The 19,630-nt window shown below is 38.5% G+C and overlaps 2 protein-coding genes across 2 annotated transcripts in view; one reads left to right on the top strand and one right to left on the bottom strand.

Annotated features, from left to right (window-relative positions):
* The window catches only part of LOC122573403 (alkaline phosphatase-like), a 234,674-nt gene that overhangs the window by 125,300 nt on the left and 89,744 nt on the right, over nucleotides 1-19,630 (top strand). The gene's annotated exons all lie outside the window — the stretch shown is intronic.
* Nucleotides 1-19,630, bottom strand: part of LOC122573404 (caspase-1-like) — a 35,360-nt gene that overhangs the window by 2,525 nt on the left and 13,205 nt on the right. Inside the window, exons 3-4 of the mRNA XM_043739707.1 lie at nucleotides 12,806-12,981; nucleotides 6,324-6,447 (exon numbers count right to left, since the gene is read on the bottom strand). Coding sequence (XP_043595642.1) covers nucleotides 6,324-6,447; nucleotides 12,806-12,981 — 300 coding nt within the window. The remainder of the gene's footprint in view (nucleotides 1-6,323; nucleotides 6,448-12,805; nucleotides 12,982-19,630) is intronic.

Here is a 19,630-nt window from a genome sequence, read left to right on the forward strand (position 1 = left end):
GCGTTACCATCAGAACGCTAATGCAACGCGGAGAAGACGAGTACTGGTACCATTGTCGCGTTCCATAATCGTCATCGTTCACAAGAAACATTTTCGTTATGAACGTGCCGAGACACTAGCCATTCGCGTTTCAATGTATAACTGATGTACTCTAGAACCTACGCTTGCCGTACGTTGTTACCATATTGTTTAAGTGACAGTCGCACCGAGGATAGGAGTCACCAACGCTTTAAAGCAGATCTTTTCACGAGCAACGTGTTATTCGATGCTCGCCATGTCTGAAGAGTTGAAATGGTAAACGATGTAAATGCACAAAAAGAAGAAATAAAACGATTTTGTCAGTGGAGTGTATTATAGACTCTACGTGAAATATGACGAGAAGGATAGAAGTTTAACTTTCACGTATTGTTTTATCGCAATATTCGAAATAACAACCCCTTCGATACTTCGGCGACCGTAAGCCTAACTTTCGAACGATCAGTTCGGCCCTAGAAATCCATTTCAGCGAAGATAATTTGCGATAAATCCAATACCATTAGAGCGTATCGCTTCTAAATCGCTAATCGCTAATAAATCGGTAATAAATCACTTGCAGACAAATCAATTTCTTAAAACGATCCTTCTCGAGACACGGAAGAATCGCAGCTGCAGGTCCAGCCGTATCTCTTTACCATTCGGCGAGAGAAGAAAAGAAAAAGTTCACGCGATGAGCTGAAGTGGAGAGCGTTCTTTAAAAGCAGCAGTCCTTCTCGAAGTTTTTTCGTCACCACGACGAATCGTCTCATCGCTATTCGCGGTACTTTTCGTTCGAGCATCCCGTCTCTCTGGCAGCTCACTTTCTTCCTCGATATCGATCACGATAGGCGAGGAACGAAGCGAATATTCTCTTAACGCAGCTGTTAGGCATGTGTACACGGTCTGACCATCACGCAAATCACGATAAAATAAACGAAGGCTTGCAAAAATCCGATAAGCGAGTGAACGTGCATGCCCCTCCATATATTGCATAGCGTTCGAGTTATATCAGATAAGTTAAAATAAAAATGGTTTAAAATAGTCTGAAACGATGAAATAAATCGTTGTTCCGAATAAAAAGATAAAAAATAAATTTTTAACAGAATGTACCTCTAATTGGCGACAAGCTTTATAATAATGCTTGCAAAGAATGTTCGTTTCGTTTTTCTAAAGAATTCTGAAAGAATGTCCGAAGAATTCGCTCGTTGTTTTTCGTACTATTGGAAAAAATGTCAAAAAGTTTGACTTTTACAGGAGACAATACAATTTTAGTTTGATGAAAAAGAGGATCGTACTTGTGCAGTTGCCGGTCGTGTTTATGAAATATTCATTTAATAAAATCTTGTTTAAAATGAAAAATAAATATGGACTTAAAAATATGCGATACACCTCTCTGTAATTCAGTCACCTATTTCAAGAACGTTTTTCGCAACGTATCGAAAATTTTCAAGCATACATCTCCACGAAATCGTATATTTATCGAAACAGACGACGTCTGAATTTAATCAGTATACTATTAAATGACTGCATAATTGGTTTCGTTTGACGTGTTATTTTTTTCAGGAATCTCGTTCGCTTCGCTACTTCGATCGCAGTTCTTAAAGCAATTATATTTGAAAAGGATCTCATTGCACAGTTAATATGAAAATCTTGGTAATTCTTTTATAACTACGTATCAATTGGCAGATTTTCAACGTGACGTCATCGAAAGAGATATTTCACTGATAATTGTTTCGTTTCAGTAAATGTGAATTTAATTTTGCAATGTTCAATCGTACTTCAGTCACGATTGTACGAATCCAAGATCCAAGCACTCGCATGGATACGATATTCCCTGTGCTATTGAACCGGACTTATATTGCATGGAATACGATCGGTTGTAACGATGTAATTATGAAGCACGGTGGAGTCACCATTTATTATTTGATATTGCGGCCGATATCGGTGCCGGTCGATTCACGAATAAACGCGCAACACCGTTCGTGTAGCTCTACTTGTCCCGCAACGAAATCTGTAACGATTCCTGTTGTCGTCGGAATATATATAACAATGATTTACCACGCACCGAGCTATTTCAAAAGCAGCTGGACGCTTCTGTGCGAGAACATTTCCACGCGAACGTGCTGACACCGGCGTAAAATACATACAAAGCTGGAAAATGTTATACGCCAACAACGAGCCGCTCGCTGCTCCGTGCTATGTGGCCACGCGTTTTCACCTCATTCAATATACACGGAACAATCACGGTTCTTTGTCACCAGAAACCATGAGAATGTTATCAAATAATTTTGTTAACAATCTGATTGGCCGTTATCCTGTTTGTAGCTCGAGAACATGCGTATTTAGTACCCGTATACATATAAATGGGTTCCTATGCAGGAACTGAGAATATTATTATTAAGAGACGTTATTTTAACCCGTGCGATATTCCCAGCGCCGTGTATTATTTTCACGAATATTTTATAGGATGGTTCGACGTGCATATCGAATTGATGAATATAGATCTCTTTGGTACATTTTTGAATTATTTGTTCGTAATTTTTTATCAGCATGGAACATTCTGCTTTCCAAAAATATGTGATAAATCCGTAAAGTCTGACTTTAAAGGTAGAAACGCTAGGACATAATTAACGTTGCGATGATCAAACGTTGAACGTGTTTAACGCACAAAGACCAAATACACTAATTTTCGATGTATCGTCCACGCGACTGTAGAAGGTTGTACTACACGATGCTTTGTGACTAATTTTGACCATATCGTTGTCCGTTTTCCCGTCAATAGGATCCGTTTATTTAACACGTGACGCAAATCAACCGCGGTTAACGATCCAAAATGACGCGCAACTCAATATTTTACTCTGTCAATTCGATGACGCGGTCGAGGAGATCGATGTTCGGCCGGTGACGCGAGTCAATGATATCTGCGCCAGCCTGGTCGGAACAATAAATCTGTCGTATCGCTGCCGTCCACGAACAATCGCGACAATATCGCTTCTGTTATGGATCGTTGCCTCTCTCCTCCTTTATCGAAGAAACTGTCTGAACTATAACGGAACATCGTGACGTAAAGTTCCCGACTTTCGCCGGGGGACAAAATTTTAATCGCGTCGCCTATTCAATTACACACTCCCACAGCGATAATTAACCGACATTGTCGAACGTCGAGCTTTCAATTAAATTCCACGCAACAAATTTTCCGGTTTAATTAAATTATGTTCTCCGCACCTAGTTATCCTCTGCTATTCGCTCGCTTTTTTCGACCATTAATTAAAGGTTCTGACGATTCGGTCTTTTGAACGAAAACGTTCTGCCGATCGAACCATTAAAGCTTAAGTCAGGCGGTTGATTATTCCACCGCGTAAGAGGTTGAGTATTTATTTGATGTATTTGCGACTATAATAGCGAAGTTAAGCTTTAGTATACTCGTAGCTATTGTTGGAAATAGTGAAGCAATCTCGTCGTCTTTGCTTCGACATTCTAGGACTCTTTGGAATTTTACTTTGACGAGAAGCGCTTCAATATCCTGATTCTCTCAAAAGGATATTCCATTACTTTTAAGAAGAGATATGTGCGATAAGAGCGTCTGCTTTCGATATTTTTCATTAAAAATTGGGAAATTTAACCACTTCCTTTCTTATACTATTATATTAATTCTGTACCATTGTGTCGATTTAATTAATTTCATTAAACGTAGGCCATCGTATTCTTCTCAATACAAAGCATAACTCTGTTAATCATGAAGTTCATTCTGTACTACTTCTTCCTTTGAAAATAATTTTTCGTAATTTCACCCGCGGAGGAAATGTTTCAGCTTGTGTATTGTACTCGAGCGATGATATAGTCTGGGTAGGTTTCACCGTGGCTGAACTATGCGTTCGTTGGATCACAAATGAAAACGCCAGCGACCATTGTATTACTTTAGTAATATTTAGCAGAGACCAGTTAGGTAATTGTTCTACGGATGGACATTTTCACTGATGGGAAAAATCCACCTGGTGGTAGGTCAAGAAAGGTCAAGCCAGGCTTGGCAACGGTCTCGGGTCGTCGTCAACGAAAACCAGCATTTTTAAATCCTCCTTCTTCGTTCGCTTGAAAATGTGCCTTGGAAAGTAAGCGGATTAAAGAAGGACGAAGCATAAATGAAAATTATTTATGCGACATCCTGGTGGGTAAACGGCGAACAAAGACGCTTTGTAGCGACGAAATATCGCGCTTATACGTATTTATGTGTAACCAGCTCAAAGCAGGTTACACGCGATTAATGTAATAATTCGTGCATGCAATTTGAGTTCGGGTGCTTATTACGTTTTCCCCGATAAATTAGCACGAACGAAGAACATTGGTCCGGACAGCGGCGTGAAATATTCCTTTTGTTCTTTGTTGCCAAATATCCACGAGGTATTAGCAACTGCGGTTGCGTGTCCATTTGCCGAATGATTAGGTATTATTCAATTTGTTAACGGTGTGCAAGATTTCGGATAAAATTCGCGTCTCGTAATAGCATACAGATAAAGGAATACTTGAATTAACGTACGAACAAATAAATTAATACGATAAATTAATTTTATACTTCATCTATAACACGCATTTCTGTTCAGAGAAAATGAGGATTACGAATGATAGAAGTTTTCACTTACGAATCGTCACATTCGGGCGAATAATTACATCGTAGCAGATGTTCAAAGCGACTTCCATTGTGCCGAAGAGGGAAAGTATCATTTGATTGATTTTCTGGACCAGTTTTCAAAGCCGGATCTTTCGTTTGTCAGGTGATTGCCCTAACCAATTGAGCTATTCAGAACGTCGATAGATCGCTGTTCTCTAAGCTTAATATTCCAAATGACTGGCTGCCTACGATTGTAGGTCACCCACGCGCTGCTACGACCTATCGTTTAAATCTACATAAGCTAAATCGGATAAACTGATATTACCGATTACGTGTATCCGGCCAGGTTACGCGAGACGAAGATATCCGAAATTATTGCTAATGCCTTTGCGCATTGATTTCAGATTCTGCGGCAATTTAGAGGCTGCCACGAGTGTCGTTTCGCGTTACAGCTTGAACGCTCTGAACGTTTGAACGAAAGTCCAGTTTGCCTTTTTTCTCAAAATCGACGTCTATTCCGCAGATCGTGTACGATATTTTAATAAAAGAGTTAATCGATCATTTTTCCATATAAATTTAAATTTATCTCGTTATGTTAAGTTTCCTTTTAACTGTATAAAAGCCTTTCCCATAAGTTCGTATTATTGCATGGGAAAGATAATAAATGAATGAGGAAAGTAATATCTCTTATGCAAAGTTGACACAATATTGTAGTCCCTTCTGAGAGACCTCTTTAATAGCATTTGCACGAATTGCTCAAAGAAATTCTTTGGAATAAAGAATTTTTTGACATCGCCTTTATTGTTCGTTCTTTGTTCTTCGTCTTCGTTCAAATTATCTTTACCGAGTTAATTTAGAAGATAATCATTTATAACTTAATTAATTTAATTCAAATTGTTCTGATAAGAATATTTCTGCGAAATAAGTATAACTAACCTACATATTTTGTCACGATATCTTGCAACTCTAGTAAAGAGTTGTAAAACGTTATTGAAGTTAGGAAAATTTTGTTCGTTTTACCTTTCTTACCGTAAACTGACCAATTATTTTGTACCGTTTCCGGTTTGCTGCATGTATAATCGATTTAATGGGATATCGCTCTGACAGACCTGATCACATCGACTGCTTGCTCATATTTTATTAAACCAGGCGCGACTAACCACTTAGATTTGTAAGTCTAATGTTCCTAAAAATCCACGAAATTTACATGTTTTTAATTATAAAGTCCAAAAGGTACGTTTCATCCGTGCTAAATCATGTAGTACGTTTGCATCTACTCGCCACATTGCGTACAAACATCCGCGAACATGACAAGGAAAGCCAGCATAGAAATTTATAGTCCTTCTATTCTTTCCGGCTATTGACTTGCAAATGAAGACCCGACAAGAGCGTACAGGAGCGCGAACAGAAGCACACGCACGTTGTCGCGCACATTGAGGAGCCAAACATCCATTGAAACGCGAATTCGAGAAGACAATCTCTCCCGTGCTACCGCTACTTTGCCCTCGTCGAGCACGTACCTGGCTCGAGCATTGTTGTTCGTGTCGGCTCGTGAAATAAGGAGTTCGTTCACGCACTCGCCAACAGAACATCCACGCAACGCGTTCGTCAATCATTGTATACGTATGCATACCTGTGCGTGTGTACGTGTAGGTATGTCGAAAGTATATGTAAAAAATGTAGAATACATGCATCTACCTACCATCGTAAGTGGAGTACGCGACCATAATATCCGCATAGGCAGGGAGGCTGTAGGTAGTACCGGGCGTGGAATCCGTCTCATGAATAATTTCCACCCCATTGTCCAGTTTCGTTCCACGGCAAGACTGTGAAAAAGAAGACGCATACGTGAGTGGCCGAGTGACTTACGACGTTTCTTTTTGTGCGCTCGTTTAAACGAAACACGATATTTTCCTTCAAAATGCTAATATCCGAAGTTGAACGAAATGAATCTGTTAATGATAGTCGCCGTTTTGAATTGCGTTACGTTCGTGATTGATATTGTTGTTGATATTTGTTAAGGTTTATCGATAGATGTTGATATAGAGGCAATCGATAAAAAAGTTCGGCTTAATATGCCTATAGCACTTGGTATGGAAAAGAACCTCGTTACAGATCTTCCAGTCGAACTGGTTACTAGGTATTCCGCTATAAATCACGTTTTACTTAACTGCGGAAATAGCACAATTGGCGTGCAGGTTCTGCCCTCGCTCGCCATAAAGCGGAATTGGCAACCGGATGTCATAAATGCTCTTTCCAAATTTACGACGGACGTTAGCCAGTTGCTACAATGTCGAGGCGTGACTTTTTATAGAAATTTGTGACTTCCGACAATATGTGGCATGTATACATAAGATTTAATCGACTAATCGTTAAATTTAATAGACCTACTTTACTCGGTAAGGTAAATTAAAGTAAAGCGAATTAAAGTAAAGTTGCCCTTCTGATCTTTACGTTACTGCACCGTATACATTTTTCATCTAACTCAACAGAATTTTACGAAAATAATTTTCTTCGAATTAAGGGATAAACGAATCTTCAAGCTGTACAGATCTTTCAGCTGTATAACTAAACGATATGGCGAGCACGAGAAAGAATTTAAATCAATCAAAAGTTATATCTGCTTTATTACGCATTATGTAAAAATCTTCCCCAGCTTCGTTGAATACAATGATTACAAATCCCTACGCCACAAGTACATCATTCTACTACTCATCCCAAAGTAATATTCCCCAAAACCAATTCTCCTTAGCAATCAGTACTCCCTCCAAAACTTGTTCACCCACTGGTTCTGTAAATTTATATTATTTTCCGCAATTCCGCCCAATCTCTTCTTATTTCTTCGTTTATTTGTTCTCACTTCTCAATTTTTCAATTGGCGTTCTCTCGGAAGAGGAAATATGCGTGACGAGCGCGTCGTTGTTTCTTCTACGCAGTGTTCTATGCGCGAAAGGGACAACATTATCATGCGAATTTCTGTCACAGGATTCGCGCGGATCGCTCTCAGGATGACAAAAATTGCGAAGCTGGACGATATGTGACAGCGGTCGGCTGAACACGAATTCGACGTGATACAAATAACGATCTCAGAATGTTTTACGGAACGAGACGCGCCAACAAAGCGGTAAAATTTACAGATTTTCCGCGGTCGTTAGTCGATAAAACGTGCCCCGCCCGTTTGATTTATGCGGCTCTCGCACGAGCAACGCCGGATTAAAACGCACGCTGAATTATTACGAAACAGGACCTTAAATAAATGCGCTATCTGTGATATCGCAGAACACGTCGCGTGAAAGACTCATAAATATTAGGTTTCTCCGTCTGAGATATGGTTTTCTCAAATGAAGCTTTAATCGAAACGCGTAACTTGTTTCGAATATCACCATGTATATTTATATTTTCGTATATTCATATACATCTTCGAGCATAATTATTGGGTTGTCCGAAAAGTTTCTTTCGTTTCATAAGTGAAATAACAGATGCACAACATTGTTTGTTTTATATTATTTTATTGAATTACGTTTGATCCATTTTATTCTATTACTACAAAATGGATCATGCATAAATCCGTAAAATAATATAAAATAACAAATGTTGCGTATCTGTTATTTCACTTATGAAAGGAAAGAAACTTTTCGGACAACCTAATATATGCATAGCACTACTGATATTTCTGGCACTGTCGAACTCGATTTAATATATATCTAATAATAGATTTCAGGTGAAAATCATTGACATGATCTATGCATATGTCAAGGTATAACCGGAAATTGTTTTATTATCAGAGCAGAACAGTCGCGGCTTCTACACTTTGTACTTATTTCAAGCGTTTCTTTCGTGAAGCGTTTAATGAGCACAACGTTTTAAAAAGAGCAAGCTTAGCATATAAAGAACAAAAATTAGGAATTCGTGAAATCGCACGTAAGTTCGGACGATCTCATAAAGTTGTATTAAATTTTTTACGCGATCCTACTACGAATGGGAAACATAAGAATGGTGGACCTAAACAAAAGTTACCTTCTCATATTGAAAGATAAATTGTTAAAGTTGCCAACGATGCATTAAAAAGTTGTGCAGAAATTGCGAAGGAATACGATCTCGACGTTTCTGGTTGCACCGTTCAGTGTGTCCTTAAATGTAACTCGAACATTGCAAGACAAAAAGTAATGCTCGCACGTGTATCATTAAAACGCCACAAACTAGCCGCGTTTGAATATGCTGGTGAAAAGATGAATAGGAGTTGGAATAACAGAATAAGTTAATTTTGAACATTCATAAATCGTGAGGTAGTTTTATGTTTAATATTCTCTATTTAATCCAGGTTATCTTCTCTGATGAGAAAAAATTCAGTTTGGATGGTCCAGATGAATTTTAATTCGTATCGTAGAGATATTCGGAAACGTGAAAAATACTTCTCTAAGCTATTATTTTTAAATAAATTCAAACTTTAAGCAAATGTTTTTTGGAATTTTCGTACGATATCGGTCATATTTAGGAATCACCGCTTACAACTACAAAACACTTGAAAATTACAGTGGTGTTACTGTTACGCTCCGAAAGAAATTACGAAGGAACAAAGGGGGAAGGTAGAAACGATAAAATAAAAGAGCGTAGCGACTGGGTAGTTGTCACACCTTCGGTTTTCAAACTTTTTGTTTATTCTGCGCGATTCTTTGCTCCACCGAATTCACGTCGATCCTCCTCCTTGTCCTTACACATTTATCGCAAACGTAATCACGTCCGGACACGAGTTTCCGCGACTTAATGTCACGCGTGGTACGTTCACAACGTGGTACGTATTCAAGAGCTTGTTAAACGAGTTGTGAAGTAACCTCGTCAACTATAAAACTCTTTCATGTTCCTTTGAAACGTCGTACGGATAATTAACTATGTCGTCTTTTCCACTTCCGTTAGCGTGCGCGCCGCCTCTCCACTTGTCGCGAAGAACCGGAAAACCCGAGCGTTAGTGCCTCTTCCCGCTAGCGAGAACGAGCTTGTTCCCTCAATCCTTACGTGTCCCCTATCGTCGAACTCTTAACTCTTTGTGGCCGGGATTAATTTCTTGTAACGAGAAAGTTTCTCTTTCTCGCTCCGAGCAAAAGGTAGAAAAACGTAAAAACGTAGAAGTTAATGAACGCGTGTTCTCGGATCTCACTTCGAATTTCCCGGCGGCTACGTTGCTTCGAATAACGATGGAGACCAGGAAAGGATTAAATTCGAGCAATGGAAAATTCGACGGTGGGGAAAATGTGTGTTAATTTATTTCAGGAATCAGGAAGCGTAAATTTTCAGTGTTTTACGTTGATGGCGTTTGCAGAATTTTGGATATTTTTGAACCGTCAGCTGCTCCACCTTTAGATTTCCTATTTTTGTTGTGACTATGAAATATTTTCAAACGCCCCATTGCGATCCATCACTTGTAACAAGTACGTAACTTGCGCACCGGAATACCTCCTAAATTATGCACTGGTTGAAAAATTGTTCTATACAAAAGTTTCATCACATAACGTATGTGCTTTCTTCGTAAATGGGTGCATTTCAGAAGATCGACCGTTTTCAGCTTTTTCTATACGGGGCATTATAGTTTACACGACGCTGATCGAAAGAATGTAAAATTCTGGCCAATCCTTCTGTGTTTCGTTATAAATTCGATAACGATTCGAGGTATCTCGTATCGCTTATCGAAGACGTTATCAAAAGACTCGCGTATACGTGTCGATCTAAAGAAAAAAAATTCTTACAGAAAAACTAACTTCTCTGATTAGAACACAGTATCCATTTCAAAGATTACGTACTAATGTCTTTTTCATTCCCCCTGACTCAGACGAGCAATATTTATAATTCTCCATATCGTCAACGAGTTGATCGCGTCAAATTTGTTTTGCGATTTTAATTCGCCCGCGAAATATACGTTGCTGGCCGTACTGTTTATAGAAGCCGATCGTCGAGTGTTTCCCTGTATTACCAGTTTATTCTGTAAATTCCGTGGTTGGTACAAAAATGGCTCCGCATTTCCAATAACCGATCGGAACACTGTTAACACGAATGAGCATTTTCGCAAATCTAATTGTGGGTAACACACTGTACCGGAAACACAACAAAACGTTACGTTGCAACAAATTGATTTATGCCCAAACAGCTTGTTTTCCAAGTTTCATTATATCGCACAAAACATGATTTTGTAACCGCGGACACCAACAGATGAAAACGATTTGAATGTATAGGTTTTCAGTTAAACGGAAAGCGCAAAAGGAAGTAGTTTCGCCGATCGTATGAAAACTTATCGGAAAAAGAAAGGACGGAAGAATGGCAAAGATCGTAAAACAATAACGAAATGGAAGGACAATTTTCTTCCGAATAAACAAACTTCTTTCTTCGCGGTTATCGCTTTTGCATGGAAGTAGTAATAATTATTCAGCGCATTATGCGATTCTTTCGACAGAGTTCCATTATCTTGTGGGATACATAAGCTGTTCGCTTCGACTGGAAATGATAAAACGTTTCAAACAATGGCGAAACAATGTCCTTACAAAAATATAATGCTTCGCCGTTGCTGATTTTCAATGGTCTCGAGCATAGTATTTATCAAAAATGTATAACTATTCAAGAAAGAGTAGAATTGTTTCTTGTGCGTGGCCGTGGGTAATTATCGTGTACCTTTGAAAGGAGATTTACAAACAACAGGATGAAGAAATAAAAAAAAAGAACTGCTAAAAATTATTATTTAAAAGTACTTGGAAGATTCAGAAAATTTTACGATCTCCCATAAAACGGAATAATTTATTATTGTGTCCCGCTGAATTTGTCTTTACAAACGTTATCGTATCATGAATAGGAAATATGGTATTCCGTTTAAAAGAAATTTACGCGACTTTGAAACCTTCCTCGCTGCTCCACACACGAGAAGCTATATATTCTAATATATATTACATACGATATATTATACTTCTTTGACATGTTCACGTTTTTCCGATATATGTGTTTCGCAGTTTCCACTTAAAAGAGGCACCATGTATATAAGTGTTTTGAGGAACCATGAAAGAGCTAGGAAACACAGCGTTTCCACGGTAATGCGCTTCGCGTTGCAAATCCTCAAAAGATCATCCTGAAGCAGATAAATGGAAAGAGAGCCAACCTGGATTACATCGCGAACGAAATCAAGATTTGTCGTGTGAAATATTTGCGTTATCCTATTGCTTCGTCGTCGCTTTGTAGCTCGAGCTTTTCCCTTTTCCGTTTCGAAGATCAAATAATTTTTTAATTATTCCGCGATCGTATTGCAGACATTCGGATTTTTATACACACGAGAATCGTGCACGTCCTTTTCATTTATAAAGCTACCGTCGTATGTGCTGTTAGTTGCGCACCCGTTTCAATTGCCAGCAAAATTACTCGGCACCGCTGCTGCAAAAAGCCCTAATGAACGAAGTATCATGAGAGTTGAAGAACCGAAACATTCATGGGAAGAATTTAGTTAGGTGTACACGAAAACCATAAATACAAGTTTCTCGTTGCTGTTGCTACCATCTATCGTATTTACCTTCTGTAAATATTATGTCTCCGTGAATCTAAAACGAACGTTGAAACGCGAAAAATTGAATTTTTTTTATAGGAAGTTATTCAATTACTCGGATATTGCGAAAATTCATATATGTGTGTGTGTGTTTTCGCGATATTACAATTTCTAGTAATATTTTCTTAACGGCTAATAAATTCAGTGTGAACTATTGCTGAATTTTCTTCCATAATAATAACATCTCTTTTACGACGTGGCGCGTATAATTTAAATATCGATTAGCCAGCGACTGGATATTTGTTAAGACCTAAATTTCAAGCTCGTCATGGGACTTCTCGCAAACGGCAACTAGTTTTCGCGGATGAATATTGAATCGTGTGCGGTTCAGGATATCTATTAGCAATAAGCGAAGCACATTCATTAGCAAGGTTTAAATTGAATATTTGTCACTGACAGAATGCCGATACTACGTTCTAAACGCTTAATCAAATAATCGTGTATCATTATAGAACTGTAACGTATCATTGTTTTGCATGTGCGTCAGCTTATGCAAAATAGATAAAAGTTCGCCAATATAGTACATCGATATTAATAGATATTCGATCTAGAGCTCATTAACGACAACAGACGATCACGTCGAAAGCTACAATTGATAAAAGATAACTGACCTGAATGAAAAATAATTTCGGTTTGCCTGCTAAGCTGGGGCATCGATTGCCAAGGAAAGGGCTCCAAAGCATTTCCACTGGATACACATTGTCGACTGCATACAGGACACCCGATTCTCCGTGCGACATAGCAGCTACGACCAGACAGTCGGCATCCGTGTGGTCTTCCGCAGCAGCTTTAATGAAAGGATTAATTAATTCGGTGGTGCCTGTGATAACGGCCTCGGACTGTTTGCCGGAGTAGCTGATACAGGGAACAATATTGGGAAAGCGAAGCTCAATGCGACATTTCGATGTTCACTCTCGAAAATCACGTAGTCTTTGGGAAGCTTACTATTTCTGTGGATTTAGATTATCCTACGTCTTGATACTATCGCGATACGTGTATCAGATTCGCTGACGATTACTGTCATAGACATAGCGGGCAAGTAAGCTCTACAGGTGTTTGGAACTTGGAGACGTTCGAGGTATTAAGGTAACCGTGGTTGTCGGATGTTGTTTAAGGCTTAAGCTTGCTCGTTTTTCATCGATTCAAATCAGCATAGTCGATAACGCGCGACACTTTTCATTTTAGGATTCAATTTAAGTTGTCGCGTCTAATAGAAGAAAATTCTACTTCTCCATTACAGCTAGTTATATTCACATTCGTAAATGTCGACTTAAACTATTCTACTGGTCTATTCGCACCGTTTGATATTACTTTGTACATCAATTAATGATATTACTACGGGCCGTGATATGGTACCTATGATTAAAGCTACAGGAATAAAAATCCTCGTGTTAAATTTGGAAACCGCACGGAACAAGTATGCGTCGCGTTATAGATTCGAGCGGTGCGCGAGTTTCCGCACTAGATTTAATGAAAGGATTAATTAATTCAGTGTGGTCCACAATAGTGATGACCGAGCTGTTTACCGTGATGGGTCATACGCAAGCAAATCAAGAGGTTAACGACGACACGTATTGTTCGTTTAACCTCTCACCCTTTCCGATTTGACTGTTGTGTTACCATAGCAAACACCGTCAGACTTGAAAATCACTTTTGCAAACAATTCGAACGCGTTCATCGAATCGTTCACCAAACGAACTTTCCAAACCTTTCGATTTGCTCTTTGAATTTCGAAGCAATTCAACTCAAGCTATTTTCGAGTCATTTCTTCCTTTACGTTTCTCCTGATTATTTCAGATTGGCATTTCTTCTTCCTTGATTTCAAGTAAAATATGTGCGATCTTTGTAATTCGATTTTCTTAGAACTATGCGTTTAAAAGAATTACATTTTTTTTTTAATCGATAGCCATTTCGGATATGAAATTTAAAAAGACACGAAGCGGTAACTTAAACAGTTTAACTATTTAACAAGCCGATTCTTTTCCTCTTTACATTTTCAATTCTATGACGTACAAACGTTTCATTCTGTTTAACGATGTAACAATTAGTCGAATCATCGAGTAAAATTAAGCGGATTTCATTTCTCTTCCCGGGCAATACTGCTCTTCTCTTTGTGAATTAACTTTATCGACTCTTCGCGAACTTTTTAGCTCTTTATATAGCGATGCAATGAATGTTACGTGTGATTCGTTGCAAGATTCTACAATATTGTAGAAATGTACTTTCTTATACGTATTCATTTTATTACGTATTATTTTTAACATCTACTGTCTTATTGTGCTTTCACTAAAACTTTATTATCGATGTATTCTATTATTATTAAATCCGTAAATCATCTTAGAATCAAGTAATCTACTTAAATCCGATGTACTCGAACCAATTAGAATTCTTTCTCTCTCGTATTCACGTAAAATACCGATACTACTAGATAATAATTAAATTACTTAACAATTAAATTAATTATATCTAACGAGATCAATTATTAACGTCACATGGCTCACTCACTAAGTCTTCACGAGTAAGTACTTTGTTTCGAATTGTCATATATATCTTTTCATTTTACGTTTCATAGCCTGCACAGTTTTGCGTCTATTTTCTTCTAAATATGTAAACATCCGCAGTCCAATTATATCTATGCAAACTTTTGTTCTGCCTGCAAAACTTATTTATAAGGATTATAAATATCGTACTTGTATATTCACCTCTATGAATATTCCTAGCAACTCTGGCACGCGAAACCTACTTTTTAATTTTGCCAGTATATACCGCGTGATAACGTGACTCTGAAATACACATAAAAGCCAGCAAAACTATTCAGGTAATTAACTTTTTAGCCGAGATTTAGAAAGAGATGGTTGAAATGAATTTTAGATAATACGGGATTAAAATATAATGGGAAGAAAAGATGAAAATGCAATCGCGCCACGTTCTACTACTAATTACTTTAAATACGTCTAAAAAATATTATCCAAAAATATTTGCATCCCATTCGAATTTTATCCGTCAATTACTTTAATAGCTAATCACGTTATATTTCTCTTATCATTTTCTCTAATTTTTCGTCGTTATAGAGACCAAAGTGTGTGAAATTACCGCCTTTTTCCTTCTTTCGCGCGATGCGCTTAGAAAATTAATTTTCATCGTGGTCTCCGTGTATGATAATTCGTTTGTGTCTGGAAAACAGGCTTGAAAAGACTAAAAGATGCAGCTGACACGTTTTAGCAATGTCCATCAGGACTACGGGCAAGCAAGAAAAGTTCCAGAGAAGTTGAAACGTTCTTTCGCACAATACTGTTCCCTTTCCTCGGTACAGTTGTTTGGAATGCTACCGTTGGAAAAGGTACTTCGCGAACTGACGACAAACGTATAAACACGTCCTCCACTCGTTTCCTGTATACAATTTACCGCTACTTGCAGCGCCAAAATGTTTGCCGTGGAAAATTGTGAAATACCATAGGCGTCAAGCCTAATATTGTCGTACGTACTGACTCTTTACAATATTATATTCTTACATACATTTTTCGTGTATTTAAATTTATTAGGAACGTAGTATTTGAGGAGAATGTTTAATATCTTCTTAAACGAGTTTTCAAGTTTTTAAATCTTCAGGTTATTCAATTCTTAAATTTTCATTTAAATTTCCAAACGCTCGAATTGGCGAGTTCGAAGTCTCAGATTTCCGATATATCATATTTTTGAAAAGCGACTGAGCGTACCGAAAACAAGAACAAAATAATTCCATAACGAAATGGTTCGCGAAGTTAGCAATTTTCTCGGCTGCCTGCCAGGTTAAACAAATAAGCGCCGGGAGCGGAGAAGAATTAGCGCGGGGAGGCGGAGAAAAATCTCCGTATAATTCATTCTCGAACAGCAGCGGGGCGATTTCACGCGCTATTTGCTTCGGTACGATCCTCCGGCCCGTGTATAAGCGCAGAGGACGTAGCAGCCGGTGAACCGTTCGCGTTCGAAAGAACTTGCTTTCGACGATTATACGCGTCATTGTAACCGAAGTTCGCTCGTTACTTCGTCGCTTGCTCCGTCACGATCCATCCGGACGCGTTAATTAATTCGAACGAATTAGTTCAGTCCGAATTAATTATGGAATCGGACGCGGTCGCTCGTCAAAGTATTCCACGAGGAAACCAACTAGAACGATCTTGAGTAGACAAAAGGATGCACAAACGTACGAAATAGGATGTGCTTCGAGGTAATTGGTTCGCAGCGAGGGTAAACGCGAGACTGTTCCTCCCTACCGCATCTAATAACCCGATACCAGAGCTCTCTTACTAACAATATCCGCTAGCAACATCCACTTCCGCTAGGAGGAAACCGGTATGCCCTTTCCACTGATCAATACGCCCGACTATGCTACAAATTCAGAAGTTTATTACCGGTGTCAGTTGATGCTTTCTCGGCGAATGCAAATCCAGTACTCTGTTGGAGGCGTGAACGGATATGTGTGTGCATGCGAGCTTATTTATAGAGGGCGTTGCGTGATTTGTAGGAATGGCTTATGATCGATACGTGTCCAATGGAACGGAATAGGAACGTATACTTGGTCTCACCAATCGTGTTCTTCTTCGTCTATTAAAAATCAAGAAGTTGTGCAAATATACGTGGAGTAATTTACATATTGCTTTGTCGAAATAAGAAATGATATTTTATAGAAAGTTATTGTACAAATAAATTTGAAAAGTGTGCATGTGTGTTTATCGTACTAAAAATAAAATTGACGGATATCGGTGAAAGGAGAGATATTAAATAAACCACGGAATTTCTCAATTCAGGAGCTAATACGATATTCGAACGTGTCTCTTTGAGACAACCGGTATAGCTGTGGCCATTCGCGGACGCATACGTTTCAGCAAGCTTGACGTTAAAGACAACCGCTGAAACAGGGCTCTTGGTACGAGCAAACGAGCCACTCTTCGCACCGTTCGAGTCGAGATGCGCGAAGCTTCGAACAGACAGAGAACGGGGGATATAGGGTGACAGAAGCACACCATGCCGAAGAGGAGCGTCAGTTATAGGAAAAGGAATGCAAATAATTATCCGGCCGGTGCCGGTCACGTTTTTCCACGTGCACAGTTTACGTAATTTCCCGCTGTCCGTTCCGATAAACGTTCAAACGTGATGGGAGTTACATGGTACCTGTGAAATTCCTGTAATTATATTGCCACCAACGAGGATCATTAATAGCTCGTTTCGTGTACGCTTTCCGTTCGCGTGCTGTTTGCTATTTTTCGTTATCAACTCGATCAAATGGGAAACGAGGCTCTCTTGGCGCGGAATTATTACGTTGTTTTACTCGTCGTTTCGCTTGAGAACGATACATATGTATTTCCACGTTTCGTTGTAAAGTGATACGTTAAAAAGAAGAGGACAATACGAAACATTTTTTATGGTATATATAACGTTGTGCCGAGTAAAATGGTCGAGTGTTGAGTTTGATAAATTTCTTGCAGCTTGCGAATGTATGAATTCACGGTACTTTCTACGAACGAATATCTCGACTGAGTATTTCAAACGAGGATCAAATGGATACTTGGTGGATTTTAGAAATGAATTTCGAGATCACACTCGAATCAAAATACCAACACATTTGAGTTTAAGTAAAGTCAGACATTGGAATCAAACAATGGAATGTGCAAAGGAATTCGATCGAGTTTGAGAATCAGAGAATCAAAGGATGGGAAAGCTTCGTGGAATGGTATAGCGAGTTCATCTAATCGTGAATCTGAACAGTTACGGAATTCAGGTGCATATAGATATACTATGTAGCAGACTATATGGAAGTTAAAAAGTTTAGTGAAATGCAAGTGCTCGTTTCCAACGTGTTTAAAGAGAAAGCGCGTAGAATCAAACAGTTGAAATTTACAAAGTAACAGAAGACCAATTTCGCGAACTTCTTAAACATAAAGCGGTTGAAAAACACGGAACAGCCGTACTATTGATTCTTTCAGCTAAAAATTTAATCCAAACCAAAACATATGAAATTGCATATGTTTGTATAGAATAGTCTTCAATAAAGTGAATAAAATGGAATTAAAATTTAAGAGGATATATAGAATACGAATACTATAACAAAAAGAAAGCGTAAACTGATTTCATTGCAATACGTAAAGGATTTCGTTTGAGTTTCTCACGTATTCGTTGAACCGATTTCACCTAACAATTCCACTATTCTTGCAGCAGGAAATTGAAACATTTATCACACTTCACATCCACAGTCACATCTTAAATCGAACTCTTTCATTGGAAAAATTCTACATTTACGTAACTCACGATTGAGTGAAAATTATAAATTGTGTCGAACATACAATTACACAATCGTTTCAAAGGAAAGAAGCGAATGATCTTTTGGTATCCAGCGAAAAACGAAAACTTCGGCAACTGAAAGATTCTAGCGGCGGGTCTTTCCGCATCTTCGAATGAGAACCCAGCACGCGAGATAGACATGGAACGGATGCGCACCCGATGCTTCATTTTCAGTCGTCTGGAAATCGCCTGAACGCATGGCAAGCGTTTGAATCGAAAAAAAAAAGAAAAGAAAAAAAAAACGGAGAACTGTGTCTGACGAAATTCGCTTAAATCGAACGGCGAAACGATATGTCGACTCGTACAGTCTCGACGGACGTAAATGATTAAATTTTTCAACGTCTTCCGTGATCGGATCAACGTGTGCCCAAACCGAATTATACTCTAATACTAATTTAATATTTCGGTCATGAATTCTGCACATAAAAACAATAAAAATGGCTCATAAATATATACTCTGTTTGATCTTATTTTCGAGTTTTTATTTAACAAACTGTATCTGCATATCTTCATCAGACATGTTCAAAGTGAACAAAATTCTTTGCTCGCGAATACAAGGCTGGATACGTTTCATCACTGACTGTCCTACTCTCTCCATTTCTCCAGATATTGTTTGAATTTTCTTTTGTTTATAGATAAATAGGTAAAAGAAATTAATTCAAGTACCTCCATTTTCCCATAGTATTATTGCAACGTAAAATTCCGACATAAATAGGGCATTGGTTTATACGAACAGTTTTTATCGTCGTCTTTTGCAGAATCCACTGTCGAAGCGATTTCTCGATGCTGCACCCTGAATACACGTCGAAACTTCTCTTTTGCTACTTCCGATAATCTCGTGAAGGACAACTTCGAAAAGATACTTGAAAACTGCTTTCCAATTTTTTCGTTTCCACTTGCAGAATAAAGTTTATCCGAGCTTGGACAGTAAAAATTATGCCCGATCGCCGGAAATTGTGGCATGACCGCCGCGTTAGATCCAAAAGAGAAAAATGAAACTGCGAAAGCTACGTTTCTCGTGCGCTTTGGTAGCTCGGTAACCATCTTCAAAGCGAACGAATAAGACTGAACGGATTTGTCTCTAATTTTGAATTAATTACTCTATTTCCTTTTCCTTC

The sequence above is a fragment of the Bombus pyrosoma genome, linkage group LG12 (genome assembly GCF_014825855.1).
Source record: "Bombus pyrosoma isolate SC7728 linkage group LG12, ASM1482585v1, whole genome shotgun sequence".
In the NCBI taxonomy this organism is placed as follows: Eukaryota; Metazoa; Arthropoda; class Insecta; order Hymenoptera; family Apidae; genus Bombus; species Bombus pyrosoma.